The sequence below is a fragment of the Equus asinus genome, chromosome 2 (assembly GCF_041296235.1).
Source record: "Equus asinus isolate D_3611 breed Donkey chromosome 2, EquAss-T2T_v2, whole genome shotgun sequence".
NCBI lineage: Eukaryota > Metazoa > Chordata > Mammalia > Perissodactyla > Equidae > Equus > Equus asinus.
This window is the reverse complement of record NC_091791.1, coordinates 61,394,563-61,410,654: the sequence shown is the minus strand read 5'-3', so window position 1 is coordinate 61,410,654 and position 16,092 is coordinate 61,394,563. Positions and strand designations below refer to the sequence as shown.

Genomic DNA, 16,092 nt, shown 5'->3' with positions numbered 1-16,092 from the left:
ACAACCTAGAAGAAATGGATAAATTCCTTGAGACTCTTACAACCTCCCAAAACTAAATCAAGAAGAGAATAGAGAATCTGAATAGACCAATCACAAGTAGAGAGATTGAAACAGTAACCATAAACCTCCCCTGCAAAAAATGTCCAGGACCAGATGGCATCTCTGGAGAATTCTACCAAACATTCAAAGATTTAATACCTATCCTTCTCAAACTATTCCAGAAAATTGAGGAAGATAGAGCACTTCCTAACACATTCTATGAGGCCAACATCACTGTGATACCAAAGCAAGACAAGGACAACACAAAGAAGGAAAATTGCAGGCCAATATCACTGATGAACATAGATGCAAAAATCCTCAACAGAATATTGGCAAAACGAATACAGCAATACATTAAAAAGATCATACACCATGATCAAGTGGGATTTATACCAGAGACAAAGGGATGGTTCAACATCCACAAGTCAATCAATGTGATACACCACATTAACAAAATGAGGAACAAAACCCACAAATGATCATCTCAATAGATGCAGAGAAAGCATTTGACAAGATCCAACATCCATTTATGATAAAAATGCTCAATCAAATGGGTATAGAAGGAAACTACCTCAACATAATAAATGCCATATATGACAAACCCACAGCCAATATCATACTGAATGGGGAAAAACTTAAAGCCATCCCTCTGAGAACAGGAACAAGACAAGGGTACCCACTCTCACCACTCTTATTTAAGATAGTACTGGAGGTTTTGGCCAGAGCAATGAGGTAAGAAAAACAAATAAAAGGAATCCAAATAGGCAATGAAGAAGAGAAATTCTCACTATTTGTAGATGACATGATTTTATATATATATAAAACCCGAAGAAGTCTATTGGAAAGCTACCATAAATAAGCAACAATTTCAGCAAAGTTGGAGGGTACAAAATCGACTTACATAAATCAGTTGCATTGCTATACTCTAATAATGAACTAACAGAAAGAGAACTCAAGAACACAATCCCATTCACAATCACAACAAAAAGAATAAAATATCTTGGAATAAATTTAACCAAGGAAATGAAAGACCCATACAATGAAAACTACAAGACTTTCCTGAAAGAAATTGATGATGACATAAAGAGATGGAAAGACATTCCATGCACATGGATTGGAAGAATAAACATGGTTAAAATGTCCATACTACCTAAAGCAATCTACAGATTCAATGCAATCCCAATCAGAATCCCAATGACATTCTTCACAGAAATAGAACAAAGAATCCTAAAATTCATATGGGGCAACAAAAGATCCCAAATTGCTAAAGCAATCCTGAGAATAAAGAACAAAGCTGGAGGTATCACAATCCCTGACTTCAAAATATACTACAAAGCTATAGTAATCACAACAGCACGGTACTGGTACAAAAACAGGCACACCGATCAATGGAACAGAACTGAAAGGCCAGACATAAAACCACACATCTACCAACAGCTAATCTTTGATACAGGAGCTAAGAACATACAACGGAGAAAAGAAAGTCCCTCCAACAAACGGTCTTGGGAAAACTGGACAGCCACATGTTAAAGAATGAAAGCAGACCATTCTCTTATGCCATTCACAAAAATAAACTAAGGTCTTGAAGCCAAGACCTGAAACCATAAGACTTCTAGAAGAAAATATAGGCAGGACACTCTTTGACATTGGTCTTAAAAGGATCTTTTCAGACACCATGTCTTCTTGGACAAGGGAAACAAGAGAAAGAATAAACAAGTGGGACTTCATCAGACTAAAGAGTTTCTATAAGGCAAGGGAAAACAGGATTGAAATGAAAAGATAACCTACCAACTGGGAAAAAAATATTTCCAAATCATATATCCAACAAAGGGTTAATCTCTATAATATATAAAGAACTCACACAACTCAACAACAAAAAATCAAATGATCTGATCAAAAAATGGGCAGGGGATATGAACAAACATTTCTCCAAAGAAGATATATGGATGGCCAATAGGCACATGAAAAGATGTTCATCATCACTGATCATCAGGGAAATGAAAATCAAAACTACACTAAGATATCACCTGAGACCCATTAGAATGAGTATAATAACAAAGACAAAAAATAACAAATGTTGGAGATGTTGTGGACAAAAAGGAACCCTCAAACACTGCTGGTAGGAATGTAAACTGGTGCAGACACTATGGAAAACAGTATGGAGATTTCTCAAAAAATTACAAATAGAAATACCATACGACCCAGCCATCCCACTACTGTGTATCTATCCAAAGAACTTGAAATCAGCAATTCAAAGAGACTCATGCACCCCTATGTTCATTGCAGCATTATTCACAATAGCCAAGATGTGGAAGCAACTCAAGTGCTCATTGACCAATGAATGGATAAAGAAGACGTGGTATATATATATAATGGAATACTACTGTGCCATAAAAATGACAAAAATTGTCCCATTCATAACAACATGGATGGACCCTGAGGGTATTACTTTAAGCAAAAACAAACTATGTATGATTCCACTTATATGTGGAAGATAAAGAAATACATAGACAAAGAAAACAGATTAGTTGTTACCAGGGGAAAGGAGGGTGGGAGGTGGGCACAAAGGTAAAGGGGCGCACCTATGGGATGACTGACAAATAATAATGTACAACTGAAATTTCACAACGTTGTAAACTATCATAACCTCAATTAAAAAAAAAAAGAAAAAAAAGAAAGTTTTCCATCCTTACTATACCTCTCCAAACTTTTTCTAAGCTGGTTCCATTTCAACTAGCTTGAACACAGAAGAAAATCTGGCTTTCTGAACAACCAAAATGCAACCAAGTTAACTCATTTAATTCACTCAATACAGAATGACCACCTGAGTCAATGATGGATACAAAATCACAGTGCCTTCCCTGTGAGCATTTACAAAGAAAAGGAATGAGAAGAATTCAGAGAGGAGATTAGTCACTTCTGGTTGTCTGGGAGTCAAAGAAAGAATAGGATCTTAAAGGCTTCATCGAAGAGCTGACTGATGATTTTGACATGAGGAAACAGGAAGGTTAGGTTCCTGACATGAGGTTAGGAACACAGGAAAAAGGCATCTTAGAGGAAAGGGGAACAAACACGGAGATGGCAAAGAATGGGACATGGTTCAGGAAAGAGCAAAGGAATACAGAGTGGAGGAAAAGTGGACAACATATGAGAAGGAAAGAGAAAATTTTTAAAGGTAAATGTGGACAAGATTTCAGAGGCATCAATACTTACACTTTCACTCAGAACTTTCTCTACATTTAGACACAATTCTCACAAGCAGAATCAAAAAGAAGGGATGTCCTAGCAGGCTGATGGAGGGGTGGTGGTGGTGGAAAGGGCATTAACAGCGCAATAAGTGAGAATCAATATCGAGGGCAAAGAGAGAAAAGTGACCAAAAAAGACACAACTTAAAATGCTTTTAGAGGGCTATTTAGTATCTGTGCTGTGCAGATAGTACTAGGGTGAACAGAAAAATCAGTAATATTGACTGTCTTTAAAATTTTGATATTTTGTTCATTATAGATTTTTTGCATTAACTTTAGTTTTTAAAAATAGTTCATTAAAATATTATGTATTTATCTTGATAACTGAATTTCTTGGCACCCCCTCAAAATCTGCACCTAAGGTAAGTACCCCACTTTTTTGGATAAAAGCATATACATGCCAGAAGTTCCTAAAGATTATTAATGTACAATAATTGACTTTCAGACTGCTGACCTTGAGCCATCAAAAAAAAAAAGGGATTAATTCCTGTTACAAATGTTTAAGCGGACAAGGAAGTCCAGAATTTATTTCAAAAAGATTCCCCCATAATGTTATCAAAATAATATGACTTTTAGCCTGTATGAAGGGAAGGAGCTTAAGTTATATAAAACATTCATTTCTGTAAAACAGAGTGACAATATCTAATAGTAACGCATACCAGTGTCTGGTAGAATCTAAGTTTTAGTCAGTGTACTAGCCAAGTGCCAGGTATTCAATGAGCTCTCCACTGAAACAGAGTCTACCTGTATGTAACACTTCCAGGGTCCTTTGAATATTGTCCATTTCTCAAGGTTATCCAGGGAAAAGTAAAGTTCTTTGCAAAAGCCCTTCCCACATTTCTCGGATCTTAGCAAGGTTACTTTTTACCTCTCTTTGGCGGTCGTACGTGATAGGTTAAGTCATTGATGACCAGCTTGAAGTCATCCAGGAGGAGGAGGTCGATCCCTGTTGAAGCAGCAACTCGAACACCATCTGTGAGAAATTGAAATGAGAAAATTTAAACTTGTCATATGTCCAATTTATTCAAGAATGGTCAGGAAAAAGCAATCTTCAAAATAGATTTTTAAAATTACATTTTCTGTTTTAAATTTCAGTTAACTTGTTGCCTCACCCTCAAGTTCTATGCTAAACAAAACTTATATTATCTGAGGTTTTTTGTTTTCATGGCCTTGAGTCTGTGAAGATTTAAAACATGTTTTTAGGGCAGAACTTTAGGAACAACTGAGATAATTACATAGATGTTTAGGTGTCAGTTGGAAATCTAGGGTCACTGGGAAAGCTGCTTGGATGTCTTATATCTGTCTATGAGGGAAGTTGGTTGAGTAAAAAAATCAATATTTTCTAATAGATGGTACTTTTCAGTAGAGTTACTGATTAGTTGACAGTAATTTGGTGAAGACAGATGCTAGTGTTAGCAAAACACATCAAAGCAGTCTACTAATTATATTACTAGATGAGTTGAGACTTAAGTATATTTAAAATACTTAAGACAGAAATGTGGCAAATAGTTTAACAACTGGTAAATCAAAGGGTAAATGGGTACTTACTGTACTAGTCTTTTATGTTTTCTGTAGGTTTAAAATTTTTCAAGGTAAAAAAGGAAAAAAATGTAAGGCAGTTAAAAAATAAATAAATGAGGGGGTTGGCCCCATGGCCAAGTGGTTAGGGTTGCGCACTCCACTTCGGTGGCCCAGGGTTTTGCCAGTGAGGATCCTGGGTGTGGACCTAGCACGGCTTGTCAAGCCATGCTGAGGCGGCATCCCACACAGCAGGACTGGAGGGACCTACAACTAGAATGTACAACTACATACTGGAGGGCTTTGAGGGGAGGGGAAGGAAGGGGGAGGAGAGGAGGGAGAGCAGAAGGAGGGAGGAGGAGGGGGGGAGGAGGGGGGAGAAGGAGGAGGAGGAGGAGGAGGAGAAGAAGAAGAAGAAGAAACTGCCAACAGATGTTAGCTCATGGTCAATCTTAAAATAAATAAATAAATAAATGAAATTATTTCATGTCAAATGGGAATTTTTAGTGCCTTAAATTCTTTTCAAATCATATATGTCTTTATTTTACAAACTTTTATGTGAAAACACAAGAAGATCTAAGAAGAAGTCCTAATATTTCATATCTCCAGAGATGAGGGCTCGACTACTGGAAAAATTTATTTCATGCCTAAGGTAATGATAAAAGGTCTCAATAATACAAAAAGTGACTGATTGCTCATCTTTGCCCATGGCATTATATGTGAGGTGCTTCTGAATGAGACTCCCTGTGTATATACATTTGCTTAAACTGAAGAATTATATTCTGAGAACTAGGAGAGAAATCACTGTCTCTCCCGACATTTGCTAAGCAAAAAAATGCGTTCTAAGGTTACCAGTATGGAATTCTTTTGCAGTGATGCGTGTGTGTGTGTAGAAGTGGTTTGAGGGGAAGAGAGGGGTGGGTGGGAATTAATAATGAAAGCGACTATACCTGGTGAATAGATGGCAACTCTGTCAATTCCCCGATCCTCTTCTTGCAGTTGTCGTAAAAACACACCAACAGAGTCTGAGATAGGTTTGAGTGTGAACTGGCAGCGCTCACGCCGGGATGGTAGCCTCACAGATATCACAGGTAACCCATTTTGATAGACCACTGTTACATCTGAGTGAAAAAGACCCATAAATCATATGATAATTAGATTTTATTATAAGTTAAAGCTACCTCATTGCTCGTCTTAAATGCGGGTCTATTATCATTAGCGTGGTTCAAAATGTTTTCAAAGGTTGAAGAATATGCCTGTAGTTTTAGTTGAAGGTTATTCTGGGAACTGGCTTATGGAAGATCATATGGATGACACAATTTTTTTTTCAGAGAAAAAAAACATGCAAAGGATTATCTTCTAAGTGGGTCAAGGAGAAGCTTTCCCAGGAATTTGAGGTAAAGTTCTTGGTATTGGTGAATATAAACCCTGATTCCATTTAGTAAGATTTTATTAAGGAGCCAGAGATTGCTAGGCCAGACGCTATAACCTGCAGGAGGTGGCTCTTGGGAGCCAGCGCTTTCAAGAATCCCTGGGGAATGACATCTGAAAGTTTACTAATAAGCGAGACTCTTACTCAAGGACAGTTAACTCATATGGACATATTATGATGTAATCAAAAACAACTCCTTTTATGTTCTCTTGAACATCTTTCTGAGGTTAGCTAGAAGCCAAAGCTCAACTATCTGGGATTTCTTAACAAAAAGTTATTAAGGGAAACATCATAACCTATATAACTGAAAGGATTTTCTACAACAGTACAATGCAGAATTCCTCATCTTTTTCCTCAATAGTCTTGATTTACGTAGCCTTAGTAACTAAAACAAATGTCAGAACAATTCCCTTTCAAAATCATTTTCAAATGATTTTTTTAAATAAATAAATTTTGAACCAGAATTTTTTACATTAGCAACCAAGCATTTAAAGATGAGAAGTGAGCCCTAGCCTGTGAAGGAAAATAGGCTTTCCAGTAAAATCTGGGAGAGAATCCTGGCTCTTTAACTTCAGGTATATGATATAACTTCTCTGAGCCTCACTTTTTTCATATATAAAATGGATCTAATCCTTAACTGACAGAGTTGTTGTGACAAATAAATAAAATAAACCATTTAAAACACTTAGCACACTCCTTGATACATAAGTGATGTTTCTTTATTAGCTTTTTTTAAGAATCAAAAGATACATTCTATAATATTTCTAAGGATTCATTCCCCTCAAAATTGAAGAGTTGAGAGGAAATACATATAGATTAATGTTCCAGAAATTCCAAATGCATCAAATTTCCCATAGTTGGAGTCATTTACATCTTATTTCCTTGCCTATTCTAGTAACTTATAAGGCCTACAATGTATACAAAGCCTCACACTACATTCTTTCATGACTTAAACTTTAAAAGTATCCTTTATTAAGGGCATAGTTTATAAATAACAAAATACACTCTTAGTTTAAGTGGACATCTGATGAGTTTTGACACAATAATCAAGATGAAGAACATTTCTAGTACCCCTCAAAAGTCCCTTGATCCCCATCCCAGCTGATCCCTGGGCAGCCACTGATTCGATTTTTGTCTCCACAGATTATATTTAGTTTTTTTAGAATTTTATATTACTGGAATCATATGGTATGTACTCTTTTGTATCTGGCTCCTTTCTCTCAGCATAAAGATTTTGAGATTCATCCATGTTGTTGCATACATTAGCAGTTCATTCAGATACACCATAATTTGTTTATCCATTCACCTGTTAATTGATATTTGGATTGTTTCCAGTCTTTGGCTACTATGAGTAAAGTTTTTATGATGGTTCACTTACAAGTCATTTATTTTTGTGATATACCTTTTCTTATCCTTTTACTTTTAAGCTATCTGTGTCTTTATATTTAAAGTGGATTTCCTGTAGACAGCATATAGTTGGGTCTTGCTATTTTATCCAATCTGACAATCTCTGCCTTTTAATTAAAGTTGCATATCATTTGCATTTAATAAATTATAAATATGGTTGTGTATAAACCTACCATCTTGTTACTTGTTTTCTTGACCCAACCATTCTTTCCTCTACTTATCCTCTGTTCTTACCCTCTTTTAGATTAACTGAGTATTTTTATAATTACATTTAATCTCTACTATTGGCTTTTTAACCATACTTTTAAAAACATTTTTACGGGTTACTCTATGGTAGGTATTGGCAACATTTTCTGTAAAGGGCTAGATATTAAATCTTAACGCTTTGTGGGCCATTAGATCTCTGCTGTAACTATAGACTGCACTGTGATGCAAAAGCAGCTGTTGGCACTATGTAAACAAATGGGCATGGCTGTGTTCCAATAAACTTTATTTACAAAAATAAGTAGTGGGCGGATTTGGCCTAATGAGTTTGCTGAACCCTCCCCAAAGGTTACAATATAAATGTTTAACTTACCACAGTCAGTCTTCAAACAATATACTATTTCAGGTATAGTGTAGAGAACCCTACAACAACATATTTCCATCTCCCGTTTTGTGCTACTGTTCTTATACATTTTATTTCTACATATTATAAACCACACAATACATTATTTTTACTTTGACAACTGATTATATTTTAAAGAAATTTTAAAATGAGGAAAAAAAATCTTTTATATTTACACACATATTTACCCTTTTGGTGTTTCTCATTCCTTTTGTATTGATCCAAATTTCCATTTGGTATCACTTTCCTTTTGCCTCAGGAGCTTCTTTAAACAATTCCTGTTGTGCAGATGTATTGGCAATAAATTCTCTCAGCTACGGTAAACCTGAAAAAGTCTTTATTTCACCTTCATTTTTGAAAGATATTTTTGCTGTGTAAAAAACTCTAGGTTGACAGATGTTTTTTCCTTTTAGTACTCTAAAGAACTTACGTTTTCTGGTTTGCATAGTATATGATAAATTCATATATATTCTTATCTTTGTTCCTCTGTATGTAATATGTCTTTTTGCCTCTGGCTGCTTTTAATATTTTCTCTTTATCATTGGTTTTCAACAATTTGACTATAAAGTTCCTTTATATGGTTTTCTTTATGATTATTCTATTTGGGAATTGTTAGACTTCTTAGATCTGTGGGCTCATAGTTTTCATCAAATTTGGAAAAATTTTGGCCATTATTCAAATATTTTTTTTGTCTCCCACCCTTCTCCTTCTGGGATTCCAGTTACACTTAATATTATACCGTGTGATATTGTCTCACAGGGCACTGAGGCTCTCTTCAAACATTTCAGGGTTTTTTCCCTCTCAGATTCATTCTGGATAGTTTTAATTGCTATGCACTTCAATGTCACTGATCTTTTCTTCAGCAGTTTCTAATCTGCTGTTAATTTCCTCACAAAGTTTTTCATTTCAGATATTATATCATTCATCTCTAGAAGTTCCATTTATTTTTTATATCTTCTACTTTTTTTTTTTTTTTTGATGAGGAAGATTGTCCCTGAGCTAACATCTGTGCCAATCTTCCTCTATTTTGTATGTGGGTCACCTGCCACAGCTTGGCTTGACGAGTGGTATGTAGGTCCAAGCCTGGGATCTGAACCTGTGAACCCCAGACTGCCAAAGTGGAGCATAAGAACTTAACCACTATGCCACAGTGCCAGCCCTACTTTTCTTCACTTTATGCTTACGTTTTCCTTTTTCTTCCTGAATATAAGGATCATATTTATAATAGCTACTTAAAAATCTTTGTTAATTCCATCATCTCTGTCATTTCTAGGTCTGTTTCTATTGAATGATTTTTTTTCCTGCTTCTTCATATGCCTAGTAATTTCTGACTGAAGGTTAGACATGATGACTTTACATTGTTGAGTGCTAGATCTTGTTGTATAGTTCAGTTACTTGCATGTTAGTTTGATCTTTTCAGGTATTTTAGGACACACCTAGAAAATCCTTTATTCTAGGGCAAATTTGGCCTTACTGCTAAGGTATAGTTCTTCTGGGAGTCTCTACTCATTGTTTATATATTCAGTGATGTCTCTCCCCTATGGCTGGAGGGAAGTCAAATGATTTCTGGCCCAGTACGAGCACTAAGAATTATTCATTTTACAGCTTCTGGTAATTGTTATTTCCTTGGAAGTTGTTCTAGCCTGGTATTGTGGTTTAGAATTTAGTCAAAACCTCAGGCTGTGAGCTGAAGCAATGTAGGGTTAATCTCATTTGTTTCTCTTCTCTCAGAGATCACAGTCCTGTCCTGCTTATTATCCAATGTCTAAAAACTGTAGTTTCACATATTTTGTCTAGTGTTCTAGTTGTTGACAGAAGGACAGCAATTCTCATAGCACTTAATTCTTTGTGGATACATGAATTTTTATATAAAAACTAAAAAGAAGCAAAGTCAGAAATCTCCCTTTCTTTATCCCTTCCAAAAGGGTAGTCTATGTTCCTAAGGAAGAAGAGGCCAAAAATAGTAATATGAACTTAATACATAGCATGTACTATCTAAAGTTTTCAATATCTAAAGATATTTGAAAATTGTCATTGTCTTTCTCATTTCAAAAGAATGCTTACCAATCTATTGTTTCCCTAAATTCATAGCCACTAATATGAATATTCCTATCTCTTCTATAGACAGTAGTGATGATGGGGTCATAAAATTAGGTGATTAACTTGTTCACCTGGTGTTTTTCACCCCAATTATCCTCTTTCTATGTGTGAAAAAACTATTCAACCACAGATTTCAAGAAGTATACAGAGTTGAATTTAAACAAAAGATAGGAATCTGAGAATCTTACGTGAAGTATGGCAGATATCACTAAAACATTGGTTTCACAGCTAAGTGCTTAGGGTTTACTGTTTTAAAATAACTGAGACAAAGTCAACAGAGAAAATTAAGGTCTTTCTCACCCACTTTAACTTTTTCCTTTAAAGATCATGAAGCCTTTCAAACGAATGAAAAATGAAAGCTTTGAGAAACTCTACGTGGAATAGCACATTTCAGAACTGACAAACCTTTATTATAATACTGCTTTTGAAATAAATCCCCAGGTCTCCTTCTTTCCCACACACTATATTGTAATGTAAATGTTAGATTTCTTGGTTTGCAACCAAAGAAGAACAATTACCAAAGTTCCTCAAGTTTAACAATATATAAAATAGCGCTGGCTGTTGTAGAGTCACAATAGGCATTGACAAGCTATTGACAGTTGTCAGCTACTATTTCTCTGGAGACAAACATTCTTTTTAGGTGTAAACTGCATCAAGTAGATTTTGGTTGGGTTTTCCTTTGATTTCCATTTCAATAAAATAAGAAATAATCTAAGTGAGTTCTACAGCAGTGTGTTTCCAAGAAACCTAGAAATTATGGGGCATCCAATATGAACACTGAGAGACAGAACATGACAACTGATTTAGGCATAAAGACAAAAAGGCAAGGAATTTTCGGGACTAAGAAGAGAAGTGCAAGGACAACATACATTTGGGGTTGAAGAAGGCACAAATTTGTTTGAAAAATACCTTTGGGGCATCAGGTATAGAAAAAGTCATAAAATATAAATGCTTGTTATTTAGATAATTGTTAAAAAATGCTTAAAAAACTCATAGTAATAAGTTTGGTTGGTGTTCAAAATAATGGGGAAAATCTTCTCTAAAATATATCTTCTGATGAACAAATGAAAAGCAGTAGGATATACTGGGGTATATGAGGAAGCCATTTGGTTTAAAACTAATTTGGCCTGACTTTGTTTTTCCAGAAGGGCCTGATGTAGCCCATTGAGCATGCATTGTACGTTTATACTTTAAACATTTATAATGTCCCGAAGCCAAAAATGACGCTCTTAAAGAGATGTTGCCTCTCCTGTATCAGCATTTCAGAATAAGCATTTCTTCCCAGAAGCTAAGAATTAACTACTGAACTACTGACCTGCCTTAACCCATCCTGTGACCATTGGCCTGCTGACCACTGACTTCCTGTGCTCACCTTGAGACCACTGACCTGCTCTGCTAGCAAAGAATCTTGTGACAGTAGTAAAAGAGATATTTCTGTCATATGTGATGCACGCTCTTTGTTCCAAGATGGTATACAACCACTCTGTACATCTATTCTATGGGGAGTTTCCTTCCTTGGTGGAAAAGTTCTCCAGGACTATAGTCCTCAAATTGGCTCATAATAAACTCACTCCAAATTTGATTTATAGATTACGGTTATTTGCATCAACATATCTCATGAACATGGCTGTATATATCTTAAGCACTTACTATGAAAGGGAGCTGGTACAATAAGGAAACACATAAAGGGTTTTTTCTGCAAAGCTACTTAAAGTTGAACTTTATATGATGGATGATTCCAGTGGCTTATGATCTTGCCATCGTCTGTTTCTTTTCTTTCCCTTTTCTGTAATACTCTGTATCAAGAATGTGAAATATAATAACAGAATTTTTAGTGTCTGAAGGGGCAGAGAAATCACACAGGCTAACATCCTTCTTTTACAGCTAAGAATAATAAAGTCCAGGAAGGTTAGATGATGTTCCCAAGGTCATACAGTTCAAGCCAATGCAAAGTGGCTTTGGATCTCATCATCTGACTAAAAAATTGTTTTCTCCTAGTCACACATATCACAAGGTTGTTAAATTCAGTGGGAACTGTAGCCCTTAACTTGCGTGTTTAACAGCACTTAATGACGTTAACCTCTCCTTGACTTTATAAAAAGCTTTTCTCTTGGCTTTTGTGATTCCACACTCTCCTGGTTGTTTTTACATTTCTGTGTACATCTTCTAATTTTCCTTCATAGGCTCTTCTTCCTGTATTCATCCCTTGCAAGTTTCTAAGTGCTTTGTTCTAGGCCTCTGCGTTTCTCAATCTGCACATTCTCCATGAAATCTCATGTCCTTCTAAAGTGTCAGCTACCAACTAAATGCTGATCATGTCCCAAACCTATATTCAATTGTCTGCCGGACAACTGGGTTTTCCAAAGGCACACCTCAAACTCAAAAATCCTAAAATTGAATTCATCTTCCCTGAACCACTCATCTCCGACATTTCTCATTTGTCAATAACACCACCATTATTTAACTATTGCCCAATCCAGAAAATCATCTGATATCCTTGACTACCCTTAGAGCCAGAACGTGATATTTCTCATATCTAATCAGTCACAACATCCTTTCAATATATTTTCTAAACATCTCTAATCCCTCCAGTTCTCTGTACTACCATCATCTTAGCCCAGGCCACCACTGCCTCTTTCTTCTATCAGCTACATTGTCATTGAACCCCTTACTTCATTCCATCCTTGCTCCCGTTCAAAAACTTATCCACTATGAAGCAGGGTAATCTTTCTTTCTCCAAAGGAAATCACTATCCTGAAGTTGGTATTTGGTGTTTATAATTCCCATCTATGATATACATACATACATACATACATACAGGCAGGCAGATAGATAGACAGAGACAGACACAGACACATACATATACACAAATGTCAATATATAATATATAGTATTGAGATAGCCAGCCTCTGAGATGGCTCTCTATGATCCTTGCCTTTAGGTATTCACATCCTTGTTTGGCCCCATGCCATATCAAATCAGGGCTGGTCTGAAAAATCAGTAGACTATAGCAGATGTGATAGTGTATAACTACCAAAGCTATGCCATAAACGATTGTATAGCTTCTGTCTTGCTCTCTTGGATCACTTGCTCTGGAGGAAGCCAGTACTCACATCAGAGGGATAATCCTGCAGCCCTATGGAGAAGCCACCATGCAGAAGAAGTGGGGCCTCCCACCAAGAGCCAGAACCAATTTCTCAGCCATATTGTCAGCCACCTTACAACTGGATCCTTCAGCTCCAGTCAAGCCTTCAGACGATTGCAGTCCTAACTAACGTGAGATTATAACCACATGAGACCTCGAATTGCCCAGCTAAACAGTTCCTGAATTCCTAATCCACAAAAACATGAGACAATAAAGTGTTATTGTTGTTTTAAACCACTAAGTATTGCTGTAATTTGCTATAACAGTATTAAATAACTAAACACAGCATGGTTTTTGCTTGTATTTAAACTTTACATAAATGGTCCCACTGTATACAACCTTCTACAACTTGCCTTTATGCTCAACAATGTTTTGGTTGTCAAGTTTTTAAAAGTTGGAATGAAAAATAGTGGTGGGGTATGTTTGTGCTCTCACTATGATAATGACAATAAATACAGAATTCCCACTGCGTACAAGAGTAACCATTAATAACACAACATGACTCAACAAAATCTTCTTCCCTTTCCTCCAAAACTATTTTAAAAGTAATAGGAAAAACTCTAGAATATATAAAGAACCCTTATAAATCAATACTAAGAAGATGCTCAATTTTTTTAAATGGGCAAAAGTTTGGACACTTCACCAAAGAAAATATTTCAATGGTTAATAAGCACATTAAAAGATGCTCAACATCATTAGGCATCAGTGAAATGCAAATTAAAATCACAAAATAATACCACACATCCATTAGAATGTCTATAATCAAGAAGACTGATCATACTGAGTGTTAGGGAGGACATGAGGGACCTGGAACACTCATCCAATCCTGGTGGGAATGCAAGTAGAGCCACACTGGAAAACAGTTTTGCAATTTCTTAAAAAGTTAAGCACATACTTACCATATGACCCAACCATTTCACTCCTAAGTATCTACCCAAGAGAAATGAAAACATATGTCCACAAAAAGACTTAAAAGTAAATGTTGATAGCAGCATTATTCTTGATAGTCCAAAATGGAAAACAATCCAAACGTCTTTAATTTGGTGAATGAATAAAATGTGATTATTTCCACATATTAGGATACTACTCAGCAATAAAAATAAAGAACTACAATACATACTACGAAATGGATAAACCTAAAAAGCATTATGATATGTAAAAGATGCTAGATGCAAAAGACTACATAGTGCATGAGTCCATCTATATGACATTTTTAGAAAAGCTTTAACTATAGAGACAGAAAGTAGATAAGTGGTTGCCTGGGGCTTAGGATGAGAGTAGGGATTGATTATAAAACAGGAACAGGGGAACATTTAGGGGTGAAGGAAGAGGTCTAAAGCTGGATTATTATGATGCTTACATGATAGGTGAATTTTATGGTATGTAAAATATATCTCAACAAAGCTTTAAAAAGAAGTAAGAGAACAAAAACCAAAGAAAAAAAATTAGGGCATATATCTAGTTCCCCAAACCATCCATAGACCTTAGGTTAAGAATTTACATATTATCTATACTTGGGTTGGTTAATTGTTTATTACTGATTCTTTATTACTAAACAGGAATTTCCAGTAACCCTTCATTACTAAAATTATTTGCCCTCAAGCAATCTTTGTGAGGAAATCTCAGATCCTTTGTTAACTACAAAATAAACACAACTTTCTACTACCATTCTCAATACAGGGCTAACTAAGTAGCACTACATTTCTGGATAGAGAAATGAAGGTGGCTACATGAGGTTATTTCCCTTGCTCTTACTCTAGCTCACCTTTGGCACTTTCACTATAAGCAAAGTGAAGATATGTCCTAGCTTATACTATTAAAAATCGTCAGGGCAACTCTGGTTGCCTCCCTTTCACTCTCAAAAGTGTCCTGGAATGGATGATAAATTATATATTAATTATATAGTCAACTGGTCTACAGCAGAATTACTCTCATTCTTAACTCTCATTAACAGGCTTTGAAGGCCTTGAGGAGGTATAAACCATACAATCAAAAAATTTCACTGTTAGTCATTTTACAGTCTAGGATCTAGGGCACAGACAAATTAAAATGAGAAGCTCAAGGGGCTGGCCCCGTGGCCGAGTGGTTAAGTTCGCGCGCTCCGCTGCAGGCGGCCCAGTGTTTCGTTGGTTCAAATCCTGGGCGCGGACATGGCACTGCTCATCAGACCACGCTGAGGCGGCGTCCCACATGCCACAACTAGAAGAACCCACCACGAAGAATACACAACTATGTACCGGGGGGCTTTGGGGAGAAAAAGGAAAAAATAAAATCTTAAAAAAAAAAATAAAAAAAAATAAAATGAGAAGCTCAAAACCATATTTTTTAGATTAGGGATCTTTAACACTACCACAATCACTCTTCATAGAATAAGTGTTTCTGGTGGGTAAGTACTATTTCTGCAGGGTAAGCACATTTTTTTCTTGGAGATGGTAACTATTAATATCTCCATTTCAGAGATGAGGAAAGAAGTCTGAGAAGTTAAATACCTTGCCTAAGGTTATAAGGTGGTTAAGTGATGGAACTAGGGGCAAACCTAGGTCTGTCTGAGTCCGAAGCTCGGCTCAACCTCTAAGCATAATGCCTCTCATGAAAAGG

At 36.1% G+C, this 16,092-nt stretch overlaps 1 protein-coding gene across 2 annotated transcripts in view; it reads right to left on the bottom strand.

The window, feature by feature from the left end:
- The window catches only part of MCU (mitochondrial calcium uniporter), a 189,534-nt gene that overhangs the window by 25,101 nt on the left and 148,341 nt on the right, over positions 1 to 16,092 (bottom strand). For both annotated transcript variants that reach the window (XM_070489934.1, XM_044756880.2), the window contains exons 3-4: positions 5,754 to 5,924; positions 4,154 to 4,258 (exon numbers count right to left, since the gene is read on the bottom strand). In XM_070489934.1, coding sequence (XP_070346035.1) covers positions 4,154 to 4,258; positions 5,754 to 5,924 — 276 coding nt within the window. The remainder of the gene's footprint in view (positions 1 to 4,153; positions 4,259 to 5,753; positions 5,925 to 16,092) is intronic.